The sequence below is a fragment of the Vidua chalybeata genome, chromosome 6 (genome assembly GCF_026979565.1).
Source record: "Vidua chalybeata isolate OUT-0048 chromosome 6, bVidCha1 merged haplotype, whole genome shotgun sequence".
NCBI classification, from domain to species: Eukaryota; Metazoa; Chordata; class Aves; order Passeriformes; family Viduidae; genus Vidua; species Vidua chalybeata.
Genome location: NC_071535.1, coordinates 58,461,406 through 58,480,499, shown reverse-complemented (window position 1 = coordinate 58,480,499; position 19,094 = coordinate 58,461,406). Strand labels below are relative to the sequence as shown.

Sequence of the window (19,094 nt, the reverse complement as noted above, 5' to 3'; positions counted from 1 at the left end):
ATCTTGGCAGCCTGGAGCTTAGTAGAGCTATTTTAGCTATTCAGTGTTGTACTTGAAGGTCATTTAAACAGCCTGGGTTTAGAGTTGTTGGTTTTATTTTGCTGCCTCATCCATCTGATAAGCTGCTACTCAGAAATCTGAGCCTCTTCTGCTTAGCCTGTGAAGGCCTGAGTTTATATCTAGCCTTCACTGTATGACTGAATGGCCCAGAAATGAAATTAAATGAAATGAATAAAATTTGCATGATTAAGCAACATGCCTTTGCATATCACAGTATTTGCAGTTTCATTTCTTGCCAAGGTTTACAGCCTGATTTTGTGCAAGGGGCACAACACAGAGTTGGCACCATTTGTAGTTGTAGGAGAAGTGAAGCTCACTCAGCCAAGCACAGTAAGGCTTCCCTCACAGCTCAGGCAGTTGAATTAATGTCCTCCTTGACATCAAAGCAATTTTTTGCTTTTTGAACTGCTTTATTTGTTTATTTGTTCCTGGTTTAGAAAATCTTTTAAGACTTAAATACTCATGGTAAGAAATCTTGGTGTATAGTTGCTTCTAATGGCATTCTTCTTTTCCATTTTTCCACTAAAAATGCCATTAGCACGAAAAGTACATTTACTGACAGAAATGTATTAGGTGATGCTTTTTTTTGCACTTCTTTTGGGGGCCAGAAGAGCAGAAGAAAAGAGGAATCTCTGAGATATGAGCACAGTATTCCAGCCTGAAACACATCTCAATCTTACTTGCAGAGCCTTGTGAACTTTGCAATTTATTCATAAACTCAGGCAGGATCGAAGCTCCAACTTCTGCATGAGGTCACAGTGTTCAGGATCCTCATTTAAATTCTAGATGTGATTTCTTTTTCTGAGTGTCATTTGCTGTCACCTTAAAACAGTGGAGCTACTCCTTCAAGACATTTGGCAGGCGGGAAAGTGCCTATTCTAGTAAGGCACATATATTTCTCCACTTGCCTTGGAGAGCTTAAAAGTGTTTTGGGAAAGAAATTTTCTTTGAGGATACAGGTGGGATGGATAAAACTTCATGAGCTCCTGTCAGTCTACAGAGAGAGACCAACAGTAAAGAGTAAAATAAATCAGTTGAAGTGATAGGCTTTATTACTTGAAATACATTATCTACAGCTAAGGCATAATATTTTTACTTTTTGTAGGCTACTGCGATTAAGGATTTGCTTGGATTTTGATGCTGTCCATTTAAAATAGGAGAAATTTTCTTCAGCTTAATGGGCTTAACATGGTTTAAGAGGAAAAATACTCCTGAGTGTGCCCAGGTGGGAACAGAGTAACTTTCCTTTGTTCTCCATAAAATGGAGACTGCACCAAGCTGCACCTCTCACCCCTGCCGCTGAACAGCCACACCACAGGCCCCCATCAGCACAAACCCAAAGGGAAAGAAAGGCTTTGTTCTTTTATAAAAAGAGAGAAGCTTAACTGTTGATGACAGAGATAATCAACAAAAAATGGTAAATGTACTCTTTGCTTTGGTGGTTATCAGTCATGTCTGCAACATCAGAATTCAAGCTGTCTCATCCATTAATACTCTGTTGTGAAGTTGGCTGTTAAGTCACATAAGTAATTTAAAGAAAAGCACATCACAGCTCAGACATCAGATGTCTGAAATTTTATTCATATTATGACAAAGCAGGCAGCTAAATGTGACAGAGATGTCATTTGTTATAGTTTATTAAAAATAATGTTACTGAGCATGAAACTAGGCTACATATAGTATTTGCCTCTTCTGTCAATGTAGGCACGTATGACATGATAACCTGAGGCGAATAGTGTTGGGTTTTACTCTGAAAAGTGACTAATTCTAACCTGGGAAAAGACTACAGGAGTACCCACTGAGCAGCTCAAGTGGTGGAGCTTGATACAAAAACTGCTGTTTGTCACTGAAACTGCAGCACTGAATGTTCTGTTCATGGAAATGCACAATGTACCTGCAAGTAATAAGCCTTTAAGATGGCATTCCCAGATAGCAATATCTCAGCTGTAAGACAATTCCTGAAACCAGGTGAGAGACAAAACACTGAAGAAAATTGTCTGTGTGATTGCTGTGCGTCTGTGCTGAGTTTCTCACATTCCTGTGTTTGAACAGAGTGAAATTATTTTTGTTTTGGTGTTTGAGGCCGTCTGCTGCACTGCAGAGGCTTTTGTCCCTCCTCACTGTGTTGGAACACTGGTAGTGCTCCAGACCACTGGTGCTTCTCATCCTGTGGGTCTCCAGATGGGTTGTGTTCCTAACTAATTCACAACTTTCATAATATCCATAATAAGACTTTCAGAGTATAATTATTTCAGAGAGGTTAGGAGATCAAGTGGGAGGTTAAAACTGCTGCTGAAGGAAACACTGCTAATAGGACTAAGTGAAAACTTCAGGGCTTCACTTTTGTCAAAGTGCTCTGACACGCTAGGATATTCTAAGTTATTCTTTTAGTTTTAATTTTTATATTAATTTTGGCATTGCCATTGTAACTCAAGTCTCTAAGCGGGTTCTTTGGTTGCAGGTGGTTTGGCATTTCAATTTGTCCTCTCAAAGGTGCTTGCATGAAGGTCACAGCCTGACCCTTACCCCTGGCAGCATCACAGCTGACTGACTCCAGCTCCCCTCTCTACCAGCTAACCAGCTTTTATAACACCCACCCTTACTGGACCATCCTTATTGGACACAGCTGTGCCCTATTAAGGGCAGGGCTGTTCCCACTCTTTGGTAATTAGCACAGCTGCAACTCCTCAGGGGTGAGACTGCCTTCAGCATTATCTCCATTCCCATCCTCCCACAAGAATATGTCCTTGCTAGTAGTTAAAAAAAACCAAGAAAAGAGAGATTGTCACTAACCAACTTAGGTTAAAATGTGTTGGTTCACTTCCGTGTATGTGAAAAACGCCAATCACTTGGTTTTTAAAATTTTAAAAGTTTAATAATAATAAAATGGTTATAAAAATAGTAATATGATTAGAGTAATAAAATTTAGAGTTAGGACAATTACAGGACAATAAAAAAGCAAAGAATTACAGACTCTTGGGCACTTAAGCCATGACAAGCATGAACAAAGGAATAACCCTTAAAAGCAATAGCCTGTTGCATATTCATATATCTCATGCATGATGCATAAATTCCTTGCAAATTAAGAACTTTTCTGGTTTTTGTCAACTTCTTCCCCTTAATCCTGGTGGTTCCATAAAGACAGAGGGAAGGTGGAAGAATGTCTTTTCTGACCAGGAGGCCATAACTCTTTATGGGCCCTTTCGCTGTTATTTCTGTGCAAAGAATTTCTTCATTATCTCATCTCTTTCTTGAGCTAGTTAAAAAGTATCTTACATAGCATAGTTTCTATTTTAACATTGTGTTATAACCTAAAAATATATTTAACACACTACTTAAGAGAATTAATACAGCATAACTTTCTAACATTACACATATAATATTCATTGTAATATTTGCGAAAAGCCAATCGTAAAGTATGCATTTTTCACAGTGTAGAAGTTCTGATGTCTTTATTTTATTGTCTTCAGCACAAAAAGTAACTACATTTTAGATAATTAATTTCTTGAATTTGCATGTGTTGGTGAAAATGTGGTACCCCTGGAAAACTGACATCAAATGCACATGTGAGTCTAAGAATGGGTGAGACTCATCTGATCTTAGAAACAGATTTGTGATTCCTTTCAGTGAAGCCAGGAGAAAGAGTAGGCTTATGTGTTAAGAAATACCTGTAGGGAGCTGGGGATTCTTCCAGAGTTGTACAGTAACTACCTTCCTTTGTTCCTGTCACAAAATGATGAAAAATTACAGCACTTGTGGAACACAAGAGGAATTAAAGGACCTCTGTATCCATAGTCATTGCTCACTGCCACACGAAATTAAACGTGACAGGGCTGGATTAGAAAGCAAAACTAAATGAGTCTACAAACTGAAAACCTCAAACAAACAATCAAGAACCTCAAAGCCCTTGAGATCAAGGTGTTTACTATAGAGCATCTTAAGAGGGTGTGTCATTTGTTTGTAATTTGCCTTAACTTATCCCTTATAGACAAAAAATTTAATCAAATTTAGTTTAGAAAACATAATAGTGGTAGAAATAACACAATTTTTTTTAGAAAATTCTCAGAAGGTTATACCACTAGAAGAACCACTTTCTGAGGAATGATAAGCTACATGATACATCCCTGGCACTGCATCTTTTTTATTGTTATGCTTATTATTGCAGTTCTAGGCACTCCAATAATTACCCAGATGTCTTTTATATCAGGTGCTCTACTACCACAGAATAAAACCTACACCCTTGACTTGAAGAGCTAAAGCCTACAAATAGAGTATTAGAAAGAGGAGACGAGAAGGGAATGCTAGGACATATTGACAGAGCATTCTTGAGTAATGCTTTGGGCTAATCAGAAAAATTTAAATTACTGTTTTATTTTTTTTCTTTTTGAACATTTGGGAAATTCTGTGGAATGGGCAGAGAGCAGTGAAGGCTGGCAGTTAAGAGCTGGATGATAAGCTAGTGATACTTGCTTGGCTGATAAGTAACATGACAAGAGTTCAGAAGGGCTTTGAAAATGGAGACAAGCAAGTTTAAGCAGTGTAGAAAACAGAACAAGAGGAAAGATATTGCCTTCCGGAAAGGCAGCCTGAAAACTGAAATTCAGAAGCATTCAGGAGGGATTTGAAGTGGGCATGAATCTTAACATCAGTGAGGAAACCAGTAACGGACACCTTTAAGTGGAAAAGTTGTATTTTATTGCAGGAAAAATAGGCTGTATGGCAAGATTTGATGATTGGGAAGAGGTTCAAGGTGAATATGTGTATTATATAAACACACAATTATGTGAACTTGACTGTGCCCATAGTAATCTGGAGGTCTAGCTATCAAAAGGTAAAAAATTCTGCTTTCAAAGTTATTGATGCTGAGCTACCAAATGTTTATACACAGATGGCAGTGAACTAGCTCAGATTTTGTCTAGAAGTCGGTTCTGCTTTAAAGGATGGACCAGTGCATCAGCATATGGAAACAAAGGCTGTTTGTTTCCTGGTGAGTATATGCTGAAGGAAAAGAAAACAGGATAAGAAAGACATGGGGTTCTTTAGGAATCCACAAAGAAAACTGTGAAGGTTAAAGAGATTTTGGGAAAGGGTGAAGGAAACTGCAGATAGGTCCAAGTCACAGGAGCCATAAGACAACATGTTTTTAAAAAAGCAGGACAAAGATGCCAGAATGGTTCTGGATTTTTTTTTTTTTTTTTTTTTTTTTTTTCCCTTGTGGAAGAGATGTAGAGATCTTGTACAGAGAAAAGAGCAAAACTCAGAGAAACATTAGGAGGCAAATCAAGTACAATTCTAATTTATCAGGCCTGTTAATTCTGTACTTACCAGAATTAGGAGAACTATGGCAGTAAATACTGAGAGCATATATAAACCCATGAGTGACAGCTTTATTTAATTTAAAAACTGGAGCTTAAGTAATAGGATTTTTGTTTGCTTGTTTAAACTAAAACCAAAGCAGAATACCAAAGTAGGCAACATCAGAATTAGGTATTCCACTGCAATATGAGTTCATGAATTTAAATTAAAAAGAAAAGGTCTGGCATTTAGTACCTGTGTATTTTCTATCAAAATGTTAACACTTTTGTGTCTTTAAGCATGTATTCAAAGTTTCTGAGCACCTTGGTTCTATTACTATCAAATATTATTGCTCGGAGTTCAGGTCTTAATTAGTGCATGGGCATGAGGAACAGCAGGTAGGTCAGATAATCAGTATGCTGGTGCCTTAATTCAGTAGATACAAATCTGAACACTGAAGTGAAATAGTGAATCTTTCTTACGCACTTTAATACAATTAAAATCTAAGTTAAAGTGTTGCTACACTTGGTATACCAGAGCTGTTTGTCAGCTCTTCACTAAGGCAAGATCCCTCAACATGAATAAAATATCATCATAATGGTTTTAAAGTTGAATCATCAGGCTGAAAACCTGCCTCCAAAACCAGTGTGAATCTTCTGAGGGTTGACCTGTGGCTTAGGGGTAACTTTCTATAATTCTCAGCCATAATTTCTATTATATTTAGCCATAATTTCTATTATAAGTTATAATTCTCAGCCATAATTTCTATTATAAACATAATTTCTATGTTCTCATGATTTCCTTCCTCAACAGTGTTTTAGGGCAGCACAAGAAACAGAGATGCTGTTGCTACAAGACAGCACAGCCTCTCTCCTCTGCCACTTCCTACATGAATAGTAAATGGGAAAACACTTGGTTTTTATCTTAGTGATGTATATGTTTGTGTTGTTCAGAATGAACTTGGATTCTGTTGGGCATTTTCTTTTCAGGGTTGGAAAGCTCTTTCTTTCTGATGTATTCATGTAGCAAGAAATGCCAGAATAGGAATCAGGAACAATACCAACAGGCAAGTAGAGGCAATGGGAGCTAAGTCAGGATTTACTAGAATCCACCAGACTGCTCCTTAGCCAGAGTTACAGTCAAGTATGAATCTACTGTGAGACTTTGGACCTAGTATGTTAATATATTAATCCTGACAATAAATGACTTCATGGATTCATTTGGAAAAAAATATGGTTCAAAGATGGAATAAAGCAGTGGTGAATCAGGCTTTTTATCCCTCAGTTGTTATGCCAAAGGCAAAGTAGCAAATAAATACTGCTGGTGGTGAGCATTAAGTTTGCTCATTATAAATGCAGAGTCATGTACCAGTCTCCAGCGTGATTTCATCTGGGAACATTGCCATAAGGATTACAAATGGCTTTCAGCCTGAAAATTGGTATGTATTGCTCTAAACTTACAGTGGGGAGTTGGCAATTTATCCTTCAGATAATCATCTTGTGTTAAGTTGAACATCTAAGTGTAATTTTTTGCTACATGATAAACCAGCTCCTATGAATAATTTACTGCAACTGCCAACCCACTTCAGCTCTGAAGTCTTCATAAAGTCTGTTGACTTTTCAAAGTTTAATAACAAACTTGGAGCCAAAAATCTCATTGCACTCAAAGTCAGTGGAATTTCAGTGTTAATTGCAATGGGAATCACAATTTGACCTTTTAGAGCAAACTTCTCAAGGACAGAAGTTCTACATGACATCATTGAAAAGGCCAAAAGTGTGCATTTGTGTCCAAGTAAGCAGAGCTCATTTACCCTCCCCTGTACTCTACAGCATCATGGGGAGTTGTGCAGATTTTATCTTGTGTAGGTGTTTGAAACATTTTCACTGGGCAAAAATGTTGGTTGAATTGCCTTGGGTTTCATTTCTCCCATGGCAGATTTTGGTTTGTCCTGCATTTTGCCACTACAAAACAGCACACAATATGTGAGTGTTGCACCAAAATTATCCTTGCAGCCCTACAGAAAACCTGCCAAGGCAATCAAGTTGGTGATTTTCAGAAAGAGCAGCAGCACCTTTCAGTTTGCCAGGCCCTGACTGAGTGGCTGATCTGTACCAGTGAGGTCTGTCTCAGACTTTTGGTCTGGCTCTGTCTGACCAGGCTGGGCCAGAGCTGAAGTACAGGAGGAAATTCTGTGGATCATGCTTAGCACCATCCCCCTGTGTAAAACAGAAGCAACCAAAACTTGCCATAGGTCTTGAATACCAGCAAAGAAGTATTCTACATGCACGTGCTAGGTTATCTCAGCTCTAACCCTTTATAAATCACTAACTCTTACTTTCTGATTTTGAGCCTTCTTGCTCAGCTCTGCTTCGTGCTGTGCTCCCTGGCATCTGTGTGTGAGCTGTGCAGGGCTTTTCAGGGAGCGCTAGCTGAGCAGAGGGTGAACTCTCAGCAATGAGAGGGCTGTGCAGGTGATATTTCAAGATTACAGCTGAAAGCAGAATTTGTCTCAGAGGAGATGAGTGAAGTAGAAGGGCCAAAAGACCCTTTGTTCTGAATGTAACAACTGAGATTTAGGGGAGATTGTGACTCCAAGCATAAACTCAATTTTTTCTTCCCTGCTGATTTGCTACACGAGATTGCATCAGGAGAGAGGGGAGTCCTGGCATTCCCCAAAAATGAGCAAGGGTATGGCTTGGTGCAATGACAAAGGGTGAAGCTGCTTCTCCTTACTTCTGGAGTTGGTCTGAGCAGCAGTACTGAATACAGCTTTTGTTTTCATTGCAATATTGTAAGCTTTCTTGATAGTCAAGCAAACTTTTATGTTAAGCTTAATGTTAAGCTTAGAAGATTAAATAGAAAAAAACAACATTGAGCAAATTAGTTCACCTGAAATGCACGTGTGGAGAACATTTAAAACACCTAATTTTCTCTAATAGTTCCTAGTCATTATGCTGATTTCCTGAGAATCCTATGCAGCTCTCAACTACCACTCATTCATGTTCTCATCCTTTAGATATCTTTTTTCAGGACAAATAAATGTTTTTCTTAAGAGAAAAAGATAAATTGTTTAGCAAAAATAAGTATGCCATGACTAAATCTCACACTTTAACCTCATATGAGGATTTCGGGAACCATTTTATTAGTTTTAATTATGTGATACCAATCTCAGTTTGCTTGTCTTAATGTGAATAGACAGAGAGATTATTGGGTAGAGCAAATAGAAATTAAACGATGGCTTTAGATAGGATACTTCTAGTAAAATAATTCAATAAAGCTACAGACTAATTGGTTCTTCAGTTGGAAGGTGCCAGTTTAGAGATATAAGGGTATTTGCAAGCCAGGTTTCTCAGCAGATACTGAAAATCCTGGAAACAATTTCCAAGAAATCCCCACATTTTACAGTGTGAGGGAAGATTAATTATGAAGAGTTTAGTTATGAGGCTGGTCTTTGAGAACACAAAAGAGACTGGAACAGAAGCCTTGTGGCAGACACCTCTGTCATGCTTTGAAGGCAGCCAATGTGCTTCTCTTCAGACCCAGGTCGGAAACATCTGTTACTTTATTCATTTGCTTGCTGCAAACCTTTCGACTGATAACCCAGGGTTTTGTTTTGAAGAATTTCTTTCCTATCACTTTAGTCCACTGTGAGCCCCAGGAGGCTTCCAGGGAAAGTTTCCTGAGGTCCTTGAATGCAGCTGGACCTGCAAGGACAGCAGGCAGCCCATGGCTGCCTCCAGAGTCAGCCTGTCCCTGTAAGCACCCACCTGGGAGAATGCTTGAAGGAGGGGTGGCAGTACCAAAGGCTCAGGGCACACGTTGACTCTGAGAGACTTTGTGGATCACAAATCCTGCCCAGGGTTTTAGAGTTTCTCACTGACAGTAATGCTGAATCCTTGGAGCTTCACTTTTTGAGAAGGTAAGTGCCTTTTGTCAAACCTAACTGATTTCCTGAACAGAAGTGCTCCCTGCCAGGTGCCCAGGAGACATCGTTGTACATCAGTGCTTCTATAGTGAAAAAACAAGCTGGTAAAATGCTGTGGGCTAGAACAGACTAATGAAATGTAAGGAGGCTTATTTTATTACAGACAAAGGGAGTTGTTACCTGGTGCTTTGGTACCAATATTCAAGCAGGATTCTTCCTGTGGAAATTCAGTAGCTCCTCCGGGAGTATGTGTTGATGGTGATGTGAAAATGTGTGCTTGTTTTGCTAAGGAACTTGGAATGAATGCTATAAATCAGCATACAGCAAGTGTCTTGACTTCAGTGGAACAAAATACATTTTTGTCTAAGGTCTAGACCCTTGAGCAAGCACTGCTGTGACATTTGCTGTTGTAGCTCAAATAAAAAAAGTCCAAGTTCTAAGTAAAATTTTCAGAGTTACCCCAACAACTTAGCAGTTCATATTTAGCGTTCAGTCATTTGGATTTCTAGGACAGTACTGGAGTGATTGTTCAATAAATCACTGCCCTGAATAACTGCAGAATTTTTGTCCTGTTGTGTTGGTTGATGATGTTCACAATATTGTAGGACAAATGTGCTAGTGAAATGCATTTCACTTGTATCTTTTCAAGTGGTTTTAACAAGAGAGCCTCAATTGTCCATTTTGTGCTGAAGTGCACTGCAAAACAGCTTGTGTGCCTGTTGATGCTTCTTAAAAGCATCCTCCTAAAGAAGGAGGATGTATTTAACAGCTTGTTTAAATCACAAGTGCAAGCTGTGTGTTTGTACGGCTACAGGATGTTAAAGCATGAGTATGGTTATAATCTGTAAGGCCATACTTTACCTAAAGGTCAATTTAAAATATGTTCAATAAAAAGGCATAGTGTACATAGCTAACATGTACATTTTGAGGGGGTCATTCAGTTTATGTAACTCAGGTAATCTCCTACAGCCTGCTCCAGACAGCTAATTTGTGTACCATCCTTAAACAAAAAAAACCCAAACAAAACAAACAAAAACCAAAACAAACAAACAAAAACAAACAAACAAACAAAACCAAGAAAAACCAAAAAAAAACCCCAAAAATACCCGAAAAGAACCCCAAAACAAAACAACTTGCAAAAGTATTTTGGAAAATGCAAGTAAGCAAATAGAAACAGGAAGGTCTTGTATGAAAGCAATTAAAGTATTTTTAATATATGAAATTGTTTAAAGGGAGGCTTTACCATGGTTTCATGTTTATTAGCTTTAGGTTTCAGATTAGAACAGTAATCAGTAGTAGTTAATGCTCTTTTACCAAATGGATCTCCTCCCTTCATCCCTACAGAGTTATTATTGTGTTCTCTCAGTGCAGGGATGGTTTAATTCTCAGGGTGGGGGAGAGGAACCAGGGACTGTTGGTAGGTTTTGAGAAAAGTTTTCTGGCCAAGTGCAACACAAACCAGTACCTCCTTGTTGGCTAACATGCTGCTCAAATTGAATTTTTAGAGCTTGTGTGTTTTTGATTTGATTCCTCCAGCAGAAGAACACAGCAGTCAAGCTGCAAGGTTGTGCAACGTTTTCAATTCCAAAGTGAAATAAGAAATGGATTTATTGTATAAGAGACTAAAATGTTTGTAATGATACATAGAACAGTTAAATATTGTCCACATTACTGGATAAGCAAAGCAACATCTTGGAAGAGCCTTGCTGGACAGGCTGCCACCATACCACATTCTGTTTTAGTTTGAGCTTATTTTTACATGCCAATTACCAAGCTGAAAGGTGCCTTTCCCAACACTTAGGTGAGAATTCAGGATTTCTCACCTCTTTTTCTGACTGGCCCACAATGAAAAATGAAGTTATATTAGCAGGTAGGCTCCCTTAATTAACAACCTGCTAATTAAATCTGTTTGATTGTTCTGCTTCTGTACAGTTTTGCCAACAAGCAAATTTGAGTAGTTCCTCCAGCCAGAGCCACCACTCTGCTTCTGCCCAGAAAGAGGCTCAGGCTGAGCCATTGCTGCATTGACACCAGGAGAAGCTGGTAGAGCTGTAGTGTGAACTGGGTTTGCTCTGTCCTTCCAGAAGGTGAAATGATTACCTGCAGCCTTCAGGCCATGCTGCAAAAGGCTGAGGTGTGTGAGCTGATAAAAACAGCTCAGCCGCGAGGGTTTGCAGGCACACTGCTTTCTTTGTGCAGACCTTAAGCCAGAGAATGCGCTTCTCAGAGTTACAGCCAAGCCTGCTCATTTGTTTCCAGTGACTGATACATATCCTTAAGAAAAAATTGCAACCCCCCCTTTATTTTCTTCTATCATGTTTTCAGTAGTGACAACATGCTGCAATGAAATACCCCTTCCTGTTAGTTAAAAATTTACATAACTGACAATTTCAGTTTGTTTTCTAGTAGTAATTTCAGGTAAGAGGTAAACGAGCTGCAACAAAAAGTTCATCTATAGGGTGTCCTAACAGTCCCTTTTTAAGATCTTGATCTTACAGTCGTGCTCTGTCACTACCTCAGTCTCTCCAAAAAAATTTGTCTAAATATATTATATACATGTCTAAAATAGTTGCTCTTGGCCTGTCTAGAAAGTGCATTCTAAATGTTTATTAGTTTTCTAAGGCATCAGTTTTTGTTTGCAGGAATGTTAATAACCTGAATTGTGGATGCAGTGTGATCTTGTTATAGTTCTTACAGTTTACTTCAATCCTTACTTCAATCATAACCATCCATTCTGGAAATGTGCTCTGCCAGTTCCTTTTATCACCCTGCTCTGCTCCTGTAGGGCATGACTGAACTATTCAACTTTTCTCTGTTCAACCTCTTAAAACTTTCACTCACCTCACTTCAGGCAGCTCAGGCTTGTTATTGTTTATGTGGGGTGAAAACAATGAAACTTCATTAAGGGGGCAAAACCTTGGATTAGTCTAAACCATTAATAGTAACTTAATTAACTTTAATGCAGCTCTGGCAGGTTACATATGCCCTGGCAGTGTTACAGGAGGGTAAACAGGGGGCACAGTCTTGCCCAAAACACCACCATTTGTTGTGATTGTATTCAATCCTTGCATTGACTGCTTCCAGCATTTTATTTATTTGTTTGTTTGTTTGTTTATTACATGAAACTCCAAAATCTTTCGTCACACCTGGCTTTTCTGCTTTCTCTCCTATTTTACCAGAGTTTTCACAAATGAGAACACTCACACATAAAACAATTTACAACATCAACAATGAACAAATACCAGGAAAATCTGGGCACCAAAAAGATTCCCAAATACACCCAGCATAATTTCCAGTTTCCCTTTTGTTACAGACAAATAGAATAGCTACAGTAAATGACAGGGGCATTAATTTGGTGCTTCTGTCCACTCTTGTCTGTTGTGACTCTGCCACCACTGAGTTATCAAAGACTTAACACCTAAAGCATGATGTTTCCATTTCATCTTTCTCATGGTCCTTCCAAGAAAAAGATCTGATTTTAGAAAAATAAATTCTATTTGTGATTAGCAATCAGGCAATCCTGGCATAGTCCTGTGTTACCTTCCTGGGCTTACATGTAACCTGCCAATCTGAAAGAGGACATATCCCCTCCATCCTTCCCCTTCTTTTTCTTTCTTCTAGAGAAACCTTCACATATCTTCGTAGTCAAACAGAGTAGGAAGAATGTACATAACATAATAAACTCATGTCTTTGGTCCCAGGTGTAATCCCTGAGGCCTTTGAGGGCCCTTCTTTGCTAGAAATACAGAGCATGTCTGTCCCTTTTCCTTATCTCTTGTATCTGTGTGTATTGACATATAAAAAGTAAAATGAGAACAAATGCCTTGAAACGTGGCCATTCTGTTCTCTCTCCTGCCTGTATCTGTCACCAGTTGCTAACAACTATTTTTTTTTCTATACAGTAGCTGCTTCAAGTGTGGGTTTTAGCATTTGTTTGCAGAAAACTTTAATTTATCTTTTTATCTGTACTATAAAAGACTGAGATGCTCTGAACTCCTGTGCTGCTGTTCTCTTTTTTTACCTCTCCAGTGAGGTGTTATGCTCAGATGAAATAGTCTAATCAGAGCTGATGGCCATATTCAAGCCAATCCCAGGGTGTGTGTATCTTCCTCTTTGAAGACCCTCAGTATGGCCATAGAAAACAGAAGTAAAAAGTCACATGATGAGACAATAATCAGTTGTATTTGCATATTTCCTCTTAAATACTTACCAGTATTTAAGCAATTAATTGTTCATTTAGACCAACTTTTAAAATATTGTGTTGCTTCCTGCATGAAAGGAAATAATTTAAAAGCCACTATGGGGTCAGCCTACTGCTCTTCAGCGTATTTATCTTTGCCATTAGCTTTTGGGTGAAAGTGCTGCTTCTGTGTAGAGGCCACAAATCCTGTTTGTGCTTCCTCTTGCAGAATGTTTATTACACGAGCAGTCAGCAGCTCCACGTGGGTGTTCTGAGCCCCACGATCGACGATGATGACAACAGATGCCTGGTGGATGTGAACAGCAGGCCCAGGCTCATTGAATGCAATTATGCCAAAGCCAAGAGAATGAAGCTTTACTGGCAGTTTACTCAGGTAATTCTTACCCAGCAGCCATTTCAGAAAGTTTTAAAGCTCTGTTTCTGTGTTGAAGTGTGAGTAATCTGTTTATTAACAGAACACAACCAAATTTATCCTTGCTTTCTTTGCACTAGAGCCAGGAAGTGGTGTTTAGTTTGATCCCGATGTCAGCTACCTCAGTAGGGTACAAAACTTGTATTATATTTTCTGAGTTCACCATTAATAACTTGTTTCTAAGGCAGAGTACTGTTATGGGCGGGGGGGGGAATGGTTATTTCAGTGGAGTCAAATGCAAAGTAACCTATTTAGGAAGGAGGAACAGAAATCTGTTGTTTTGTTTTTTTGGTTTTTTTTTAAATAGCCGCTCAGAAATGGTGGTAGTGGATCATTGGTGGTAAGAGCCTCATAATGAGCTAGTTCTGCAGTTTCTTTTTTAAAAAGGCTCATGCTTTTACACGTGAGTGTGAGAGATGCAGAAAGAGGCTCAAGGAAAGGCTGAGAGGTGCTTTCATAGTGATGAGAATGCTGATAGGACACTAAGGCCAGGCCTGGTGTCTGCATTCATAACGGATTTAGAAAGATAAGGGAGAGTAAAGAAGCCACAAAGGTTCTGGGGCTAGAAAAGGTGCTCTGCCACATAAGGAGATCACTCTGGTTTAGCTAAGAGGAAATGGAAGGGTGACACAAGGCATCTCAGTGTTCCCACAGAGGGGTATAGGTTACCCTGAAAACAAAACATGTTCCAATGGCTGGAAGTCAAAGACAGTCAAATTCTGTTTTTCAAAGAAAGATGAGTTTTTCCAAAGGTAAGTTTAACACAGTGGAACTTTGCCATGTCAGGTGCTGGCACACTGGTGAATCAATGAAATGAAATGACATTACTTTCTAAAACACATGCATGATGTAGCTTCTGGGGCAAATGTCATAGCTAGTGTGAGTTTGCTTGGTATCACAGTTGCTCCTCTGCAGTTTTGAGTCAACAAATCTAGTTGAGTACTCCAGCCCACAGGCTGAGGCTCACCAATAAAAGCATTTTTTTTCCCTGCATTTAATTTTTCTGTAACATCCACGTGGATTTGCAAATATCTTTTCTGTCAACTCAGTAATTTCTTTAATAGCCATTATCCATATGCTTTAAGACATTTTTTAATACTTGTTAGTATCAATCTTGGTGCAGAAAGCATCTGGACATTAATCAGTAAAGCAAAGTATTAGCTTATTTTGAATTTATACTTGAAAGTCATCTAGGTCTTTAGGAGGTAACTCTCAAGCAACAGACCTTATATCCCTAAATTGGCCACTCAAGGGCAAAGTTTTAATTATATCGTCTCACCAATTTTAACACTAGTCCTTTCATGAGGGGAGCCTCACTGTATCCAACTCTGCACTTGATTTTTTTTGTACCACTTCTAAAAAGTATAATTAAAATTGAAGAGTATTTCAGTAACATTTTAGCATGGTCCACCTATCCAGTGATTGCACTGTATACCCCAAAGTTTTGTTGACAATTAATGGTTTCTACTCCAGGATACTGCTGCTATTTCATAATACTGATTATGTTAGATCTTACTTTGGGGCAGGGAGCAGCAGTAGAAGGCCTTGATAAATTAGCTATTAAAATCTTTAAAAATGGGATTTAGCAGTATTAGGATTGTTGCAATTCCATACTCCAGCTACAATCTCTCAGTGAAGGTGCAGCACTGGTAAACTCAACTCTATGACCTCTCTCTTCCTTCTGCAAAGGAACATTCTCTCCCTGAGAGAAGTGAAAGCTAATTAGTTGTTTCTTCATGATAAATTAAGAGACAAATGAAGTAATTAAAAGTTTTCTGTTCAAAAAAAGACTTTGCTAATACCCAGTACAATTAAAATGTCATTATTGCTCAATGGGGTACATTCTGTAAGTTAGAAGAAAGTTAATGTAATCAGGGCTTGCCAAGATCAACTGATGAACTCCATTTGAAGTGCATCCATTTAGTCTGGTGAAAAGATGTATTTGTGCAACTGTCTTGGAAGTTCTCTCTAAAAAGACTCTTTTTATTACTTTTTTAAAGCTCTGGTATTTTTTTTCCATATGTGCAGTGAGCAGGACTACTGTGAGTATCATACTGAATGCTTGTGTTGTCTTGAAATTTGTGAACTATTAATTCAAATGTAGATGCTGGTTGTAGCCTGTTGTAGCACTTTCCTTTAGCTGCAGCTATGCTTTGACTTCTCTGGGCTCTTGAGCCATTCCATGGGAATGTCTGATAGTATAGGTAAGTAAAAATAAAAATACAGCAGTGCAAGTAGGGATTGTCTCAGAAGGGGAACAGGAAACAGACTGACCACCCAAAGTAGGATAAACCAATTGAACTAGATTTCCCTGACCAGCACAAAAATCTATATTTTCCCTGCTTTACAGACATTTATGGTAAATTAGTTTGAATAAGGAAACACTATAATCTGAGAGGCCCCACAATAGTCTGTGGTGGGACATGGACAGCAGTCTGGTTGATAGAAAACTGTACAGCTTAAAAAAAAAAAACAATCCTTCAGGTAACACTTTCCTCCTCCTTTGTACTGTGTAATGATGAGTGAATTCCACATGACAAAAGTAGAAGATGGGGTTATCCTCAGGGGACTCCTTGCTTCTGTAGATCTATTAAAGAACTATTTAATTAATTATTAAGTCACATCTTTTAGGTCAGAAGTATGTGTATACACATACATATATATATATATATATATATGCTTGGGCATATACATCAAACTTGATTTCTTTTTTTTATTTTATCTTTTACTTTGGTTTTAAAATTTCAAACTCCCTGGCTATCTTCAGTAGCAGGCAGTTGGAGTCAGGCAGCCAGATGTCCACTGCTACTTTGTGGACAGAATTGTGGTTTGATGGGCAGGCACTTGGAGGGAATCACTACCTCTGGTATCTTTGTCCTGTACAGAAACTTGCATTGAGCATTCAAAGCTTGTAGTATGTGTTTTTATAACCAGGATCTATCTGTGCACATTTCTATGCTCCACAGTTTTGTACAGCTGCCAAATGCAATGAGACCCAAAAAAATGTAGGCTTTGGTGGCATTCTTGCTTGCAAAGCTTCTTCAAGTGTTTATAACAGTAATTATGTCAAATTATGTAAACTAGCCCAGAAAAGAATCCCATCAGCTGGGTGGTGTTCAGGAATTTTATTGTTCAGGCTGTTTGTCAAGTCTTCTCTTAGGGAAATGTTTGTTTTGGAAATACTTTTATGCTGGAATGTTTTCTAGGTGTTTGACAGCTCATCTAGTTCAGTCTGTCTCACCACTTTTTCATTTAATTGGAACAAAGTTAGAGCTTGTAGCAAAAAAAAACCCAGTAAGTGATCAGAAATTAGATGAGTCAGAGAAGATATAGGCAAGAATAAGAAAAAAGGTCAGAATTTTAGTAAAATATGATTTGAAACATGGTCTCAAGGAAGCTGCTTTGGCATCATGAAGCATGAGGAAAGCAAAAACTCAGGCTGTGAGCTGGTTTTGGCGAGGAGCAGGTGCAGACACTGCTGGCAGCAGCAGCAGCTCCCGTGGAACCAACTGCTGGCACAAAGCACCAGCTCAGCAGCATTTGTCACTGTGCTCAGTGAAGCTGCTGGGGCTGCTGCAGTGATGGTGCTGCAGGGGCTGGTAGGTGGCAGAGAAGGTGCTACGAGCTGTGGAAAATGAAGGCCAGAGCACCTGGGCAGGTGAGACCTCAGGACATCTGTTGGTAGAAACTGCTTGTGGCCATTATATCAGTTCTCTGATATGATTAGTTTTGTTGATGTTCTGGAGAAGCAGTAAATTCTCAGCGCTGCAATCAGGTTTTTTGGAGGACAAATCCCAAATTTGTGGGATTTTAAGAAGTCTCTCAGTCTCCAATCTGATTTCCCAGGTTTATTGCTGATGCAGAGTCAGTTGCCTGCCCTACAAGTGAAATTTGTCTCTGTGTGCCTCATCTGGGTGGTAGCAGATCAGTTAGAAAGTTCACTTACCTCATTAGGGCTCCTCCAGAGGCATAGCAAAGGCAAAAGGAGGAAGTTTTTCTGTAATTACTCTTTATCTAGAACTGTCCTGTTCCTGTTCAGTTGGACAGGTATGTGGCTATTCCATTCTAACCAGACAAGCCACGGTCTTGCTTTTTGTTGTTTTGAGAAATGCAACAGGGGAGAGCTCTGTGTAAAAAGAGGCAAAAGAAAAGACACCAGGCTGAGCTAAAAACTTGGGATTAATCATTTACAGCTGTTTCATACTTAGTTAATTTAAGTAATTCAGCTTCCAGTGTGGTTGCCATAGAAAGGTAGGAAGAACCTGCATCTATAGAGATGGACACTCACCACATCCTTCATGGGAGGGAGAAGATGTGCTGCTCTCAGCACCATCCTGTTCCCATATCTTCTGATAACATTGCTTGTGCATGGTGTGGAGAATTGTGATTCTGGTCACTGCTGAAGGTTTCCACAGGATATCTTCCCATTCATAAATGCTTGGAAGGAGTGGTCTCTGCTATGGCCAGAAACTGTAAATAAAATTTGTTGCTGACAGCTGTAGTTACAACACGTATATCCTAAATATCATAGTAGGAATTGCTTGGGAAGGAAAAGGGAAGATAGACAAGCATATTAATTACTGAGTTGTTACAGGTATTCCTTAGATAAATATGATGATTTAGATCTTATTTAAATAGGTATTAAGTAATAGATAAGGAGATCTTCTGTTTAGCTGTATAAAGAAAGAATAGACCTTAAAATTACTGAATTTATGTCTTGTTCCTCCTGAAGACTTTTGCCTTTAAATTACTCTTACCCACCTTTATCTAATAAAAATAAAGGTTGTGCGGTACTATGTTACCCACAGCCACAGCCCAGGGAAGTACAGGAGTGCAGCTGCATGGCAACATTAAACTGGTGGGCTGGGAAGAAAGAAGAGAGTCTCTGTACCAATTTCAGATGCCCCCTTGCTGAGCACACAGAGTGCAGAAGCAGAGCCCAACATCATTATACAGCAGCCTAATTCTCATGTCCACTCCTGTTTTCATCCCATCCATTAGCCAAGGACATCAGCGTGCAAGAGGGATTCATCTCAGTAGAGCTCTGTGTGTCTAAAGGAACAGTGGCCCCCATCCACTTCATCAGATTCTTCCATTTTGGGAGCCACAGGCTGGCAAAGCAGCATCATTGATTTATCAAGAGTTTGGATTTATGTGGTATTTCTAACCACAAGGGATACAAATACTCTCAGTATGTCTCT

The 19,094-nt window shown here is 39.0% G+C and overlaps 1 protein-coding gene across 2 annotated transcripts in view; it reads left to right on the top strand.

Annotated features, from left to right (window-relative positions):
* GALNT18 (polypeptide N-acetylgalactosaminyltransferase 18) overlaps positions 1 to 19,094 on the top strand; it is a 210,611-nt gene that overhangs the window by 178,681 nt on the left and 12,836 nt on the right. The window contains exon 11 of one of the 2 annotated variants that reach the window (XM_053946332.1): positions 13,690 to 13,854. The exons of the other annotated variant lie outside the window; for it this stretch is intronic. Within the exon in view, the coding sequence (XP_053802307.1) occupies positions 13,690 to 13,854 (165 nt within the window). The remainder of the gene's footprint in view (positions 1 to 13,689; positions 13,855 to 19,094) is intronic. 2 annotated transcript variants of the gene reach the window in all.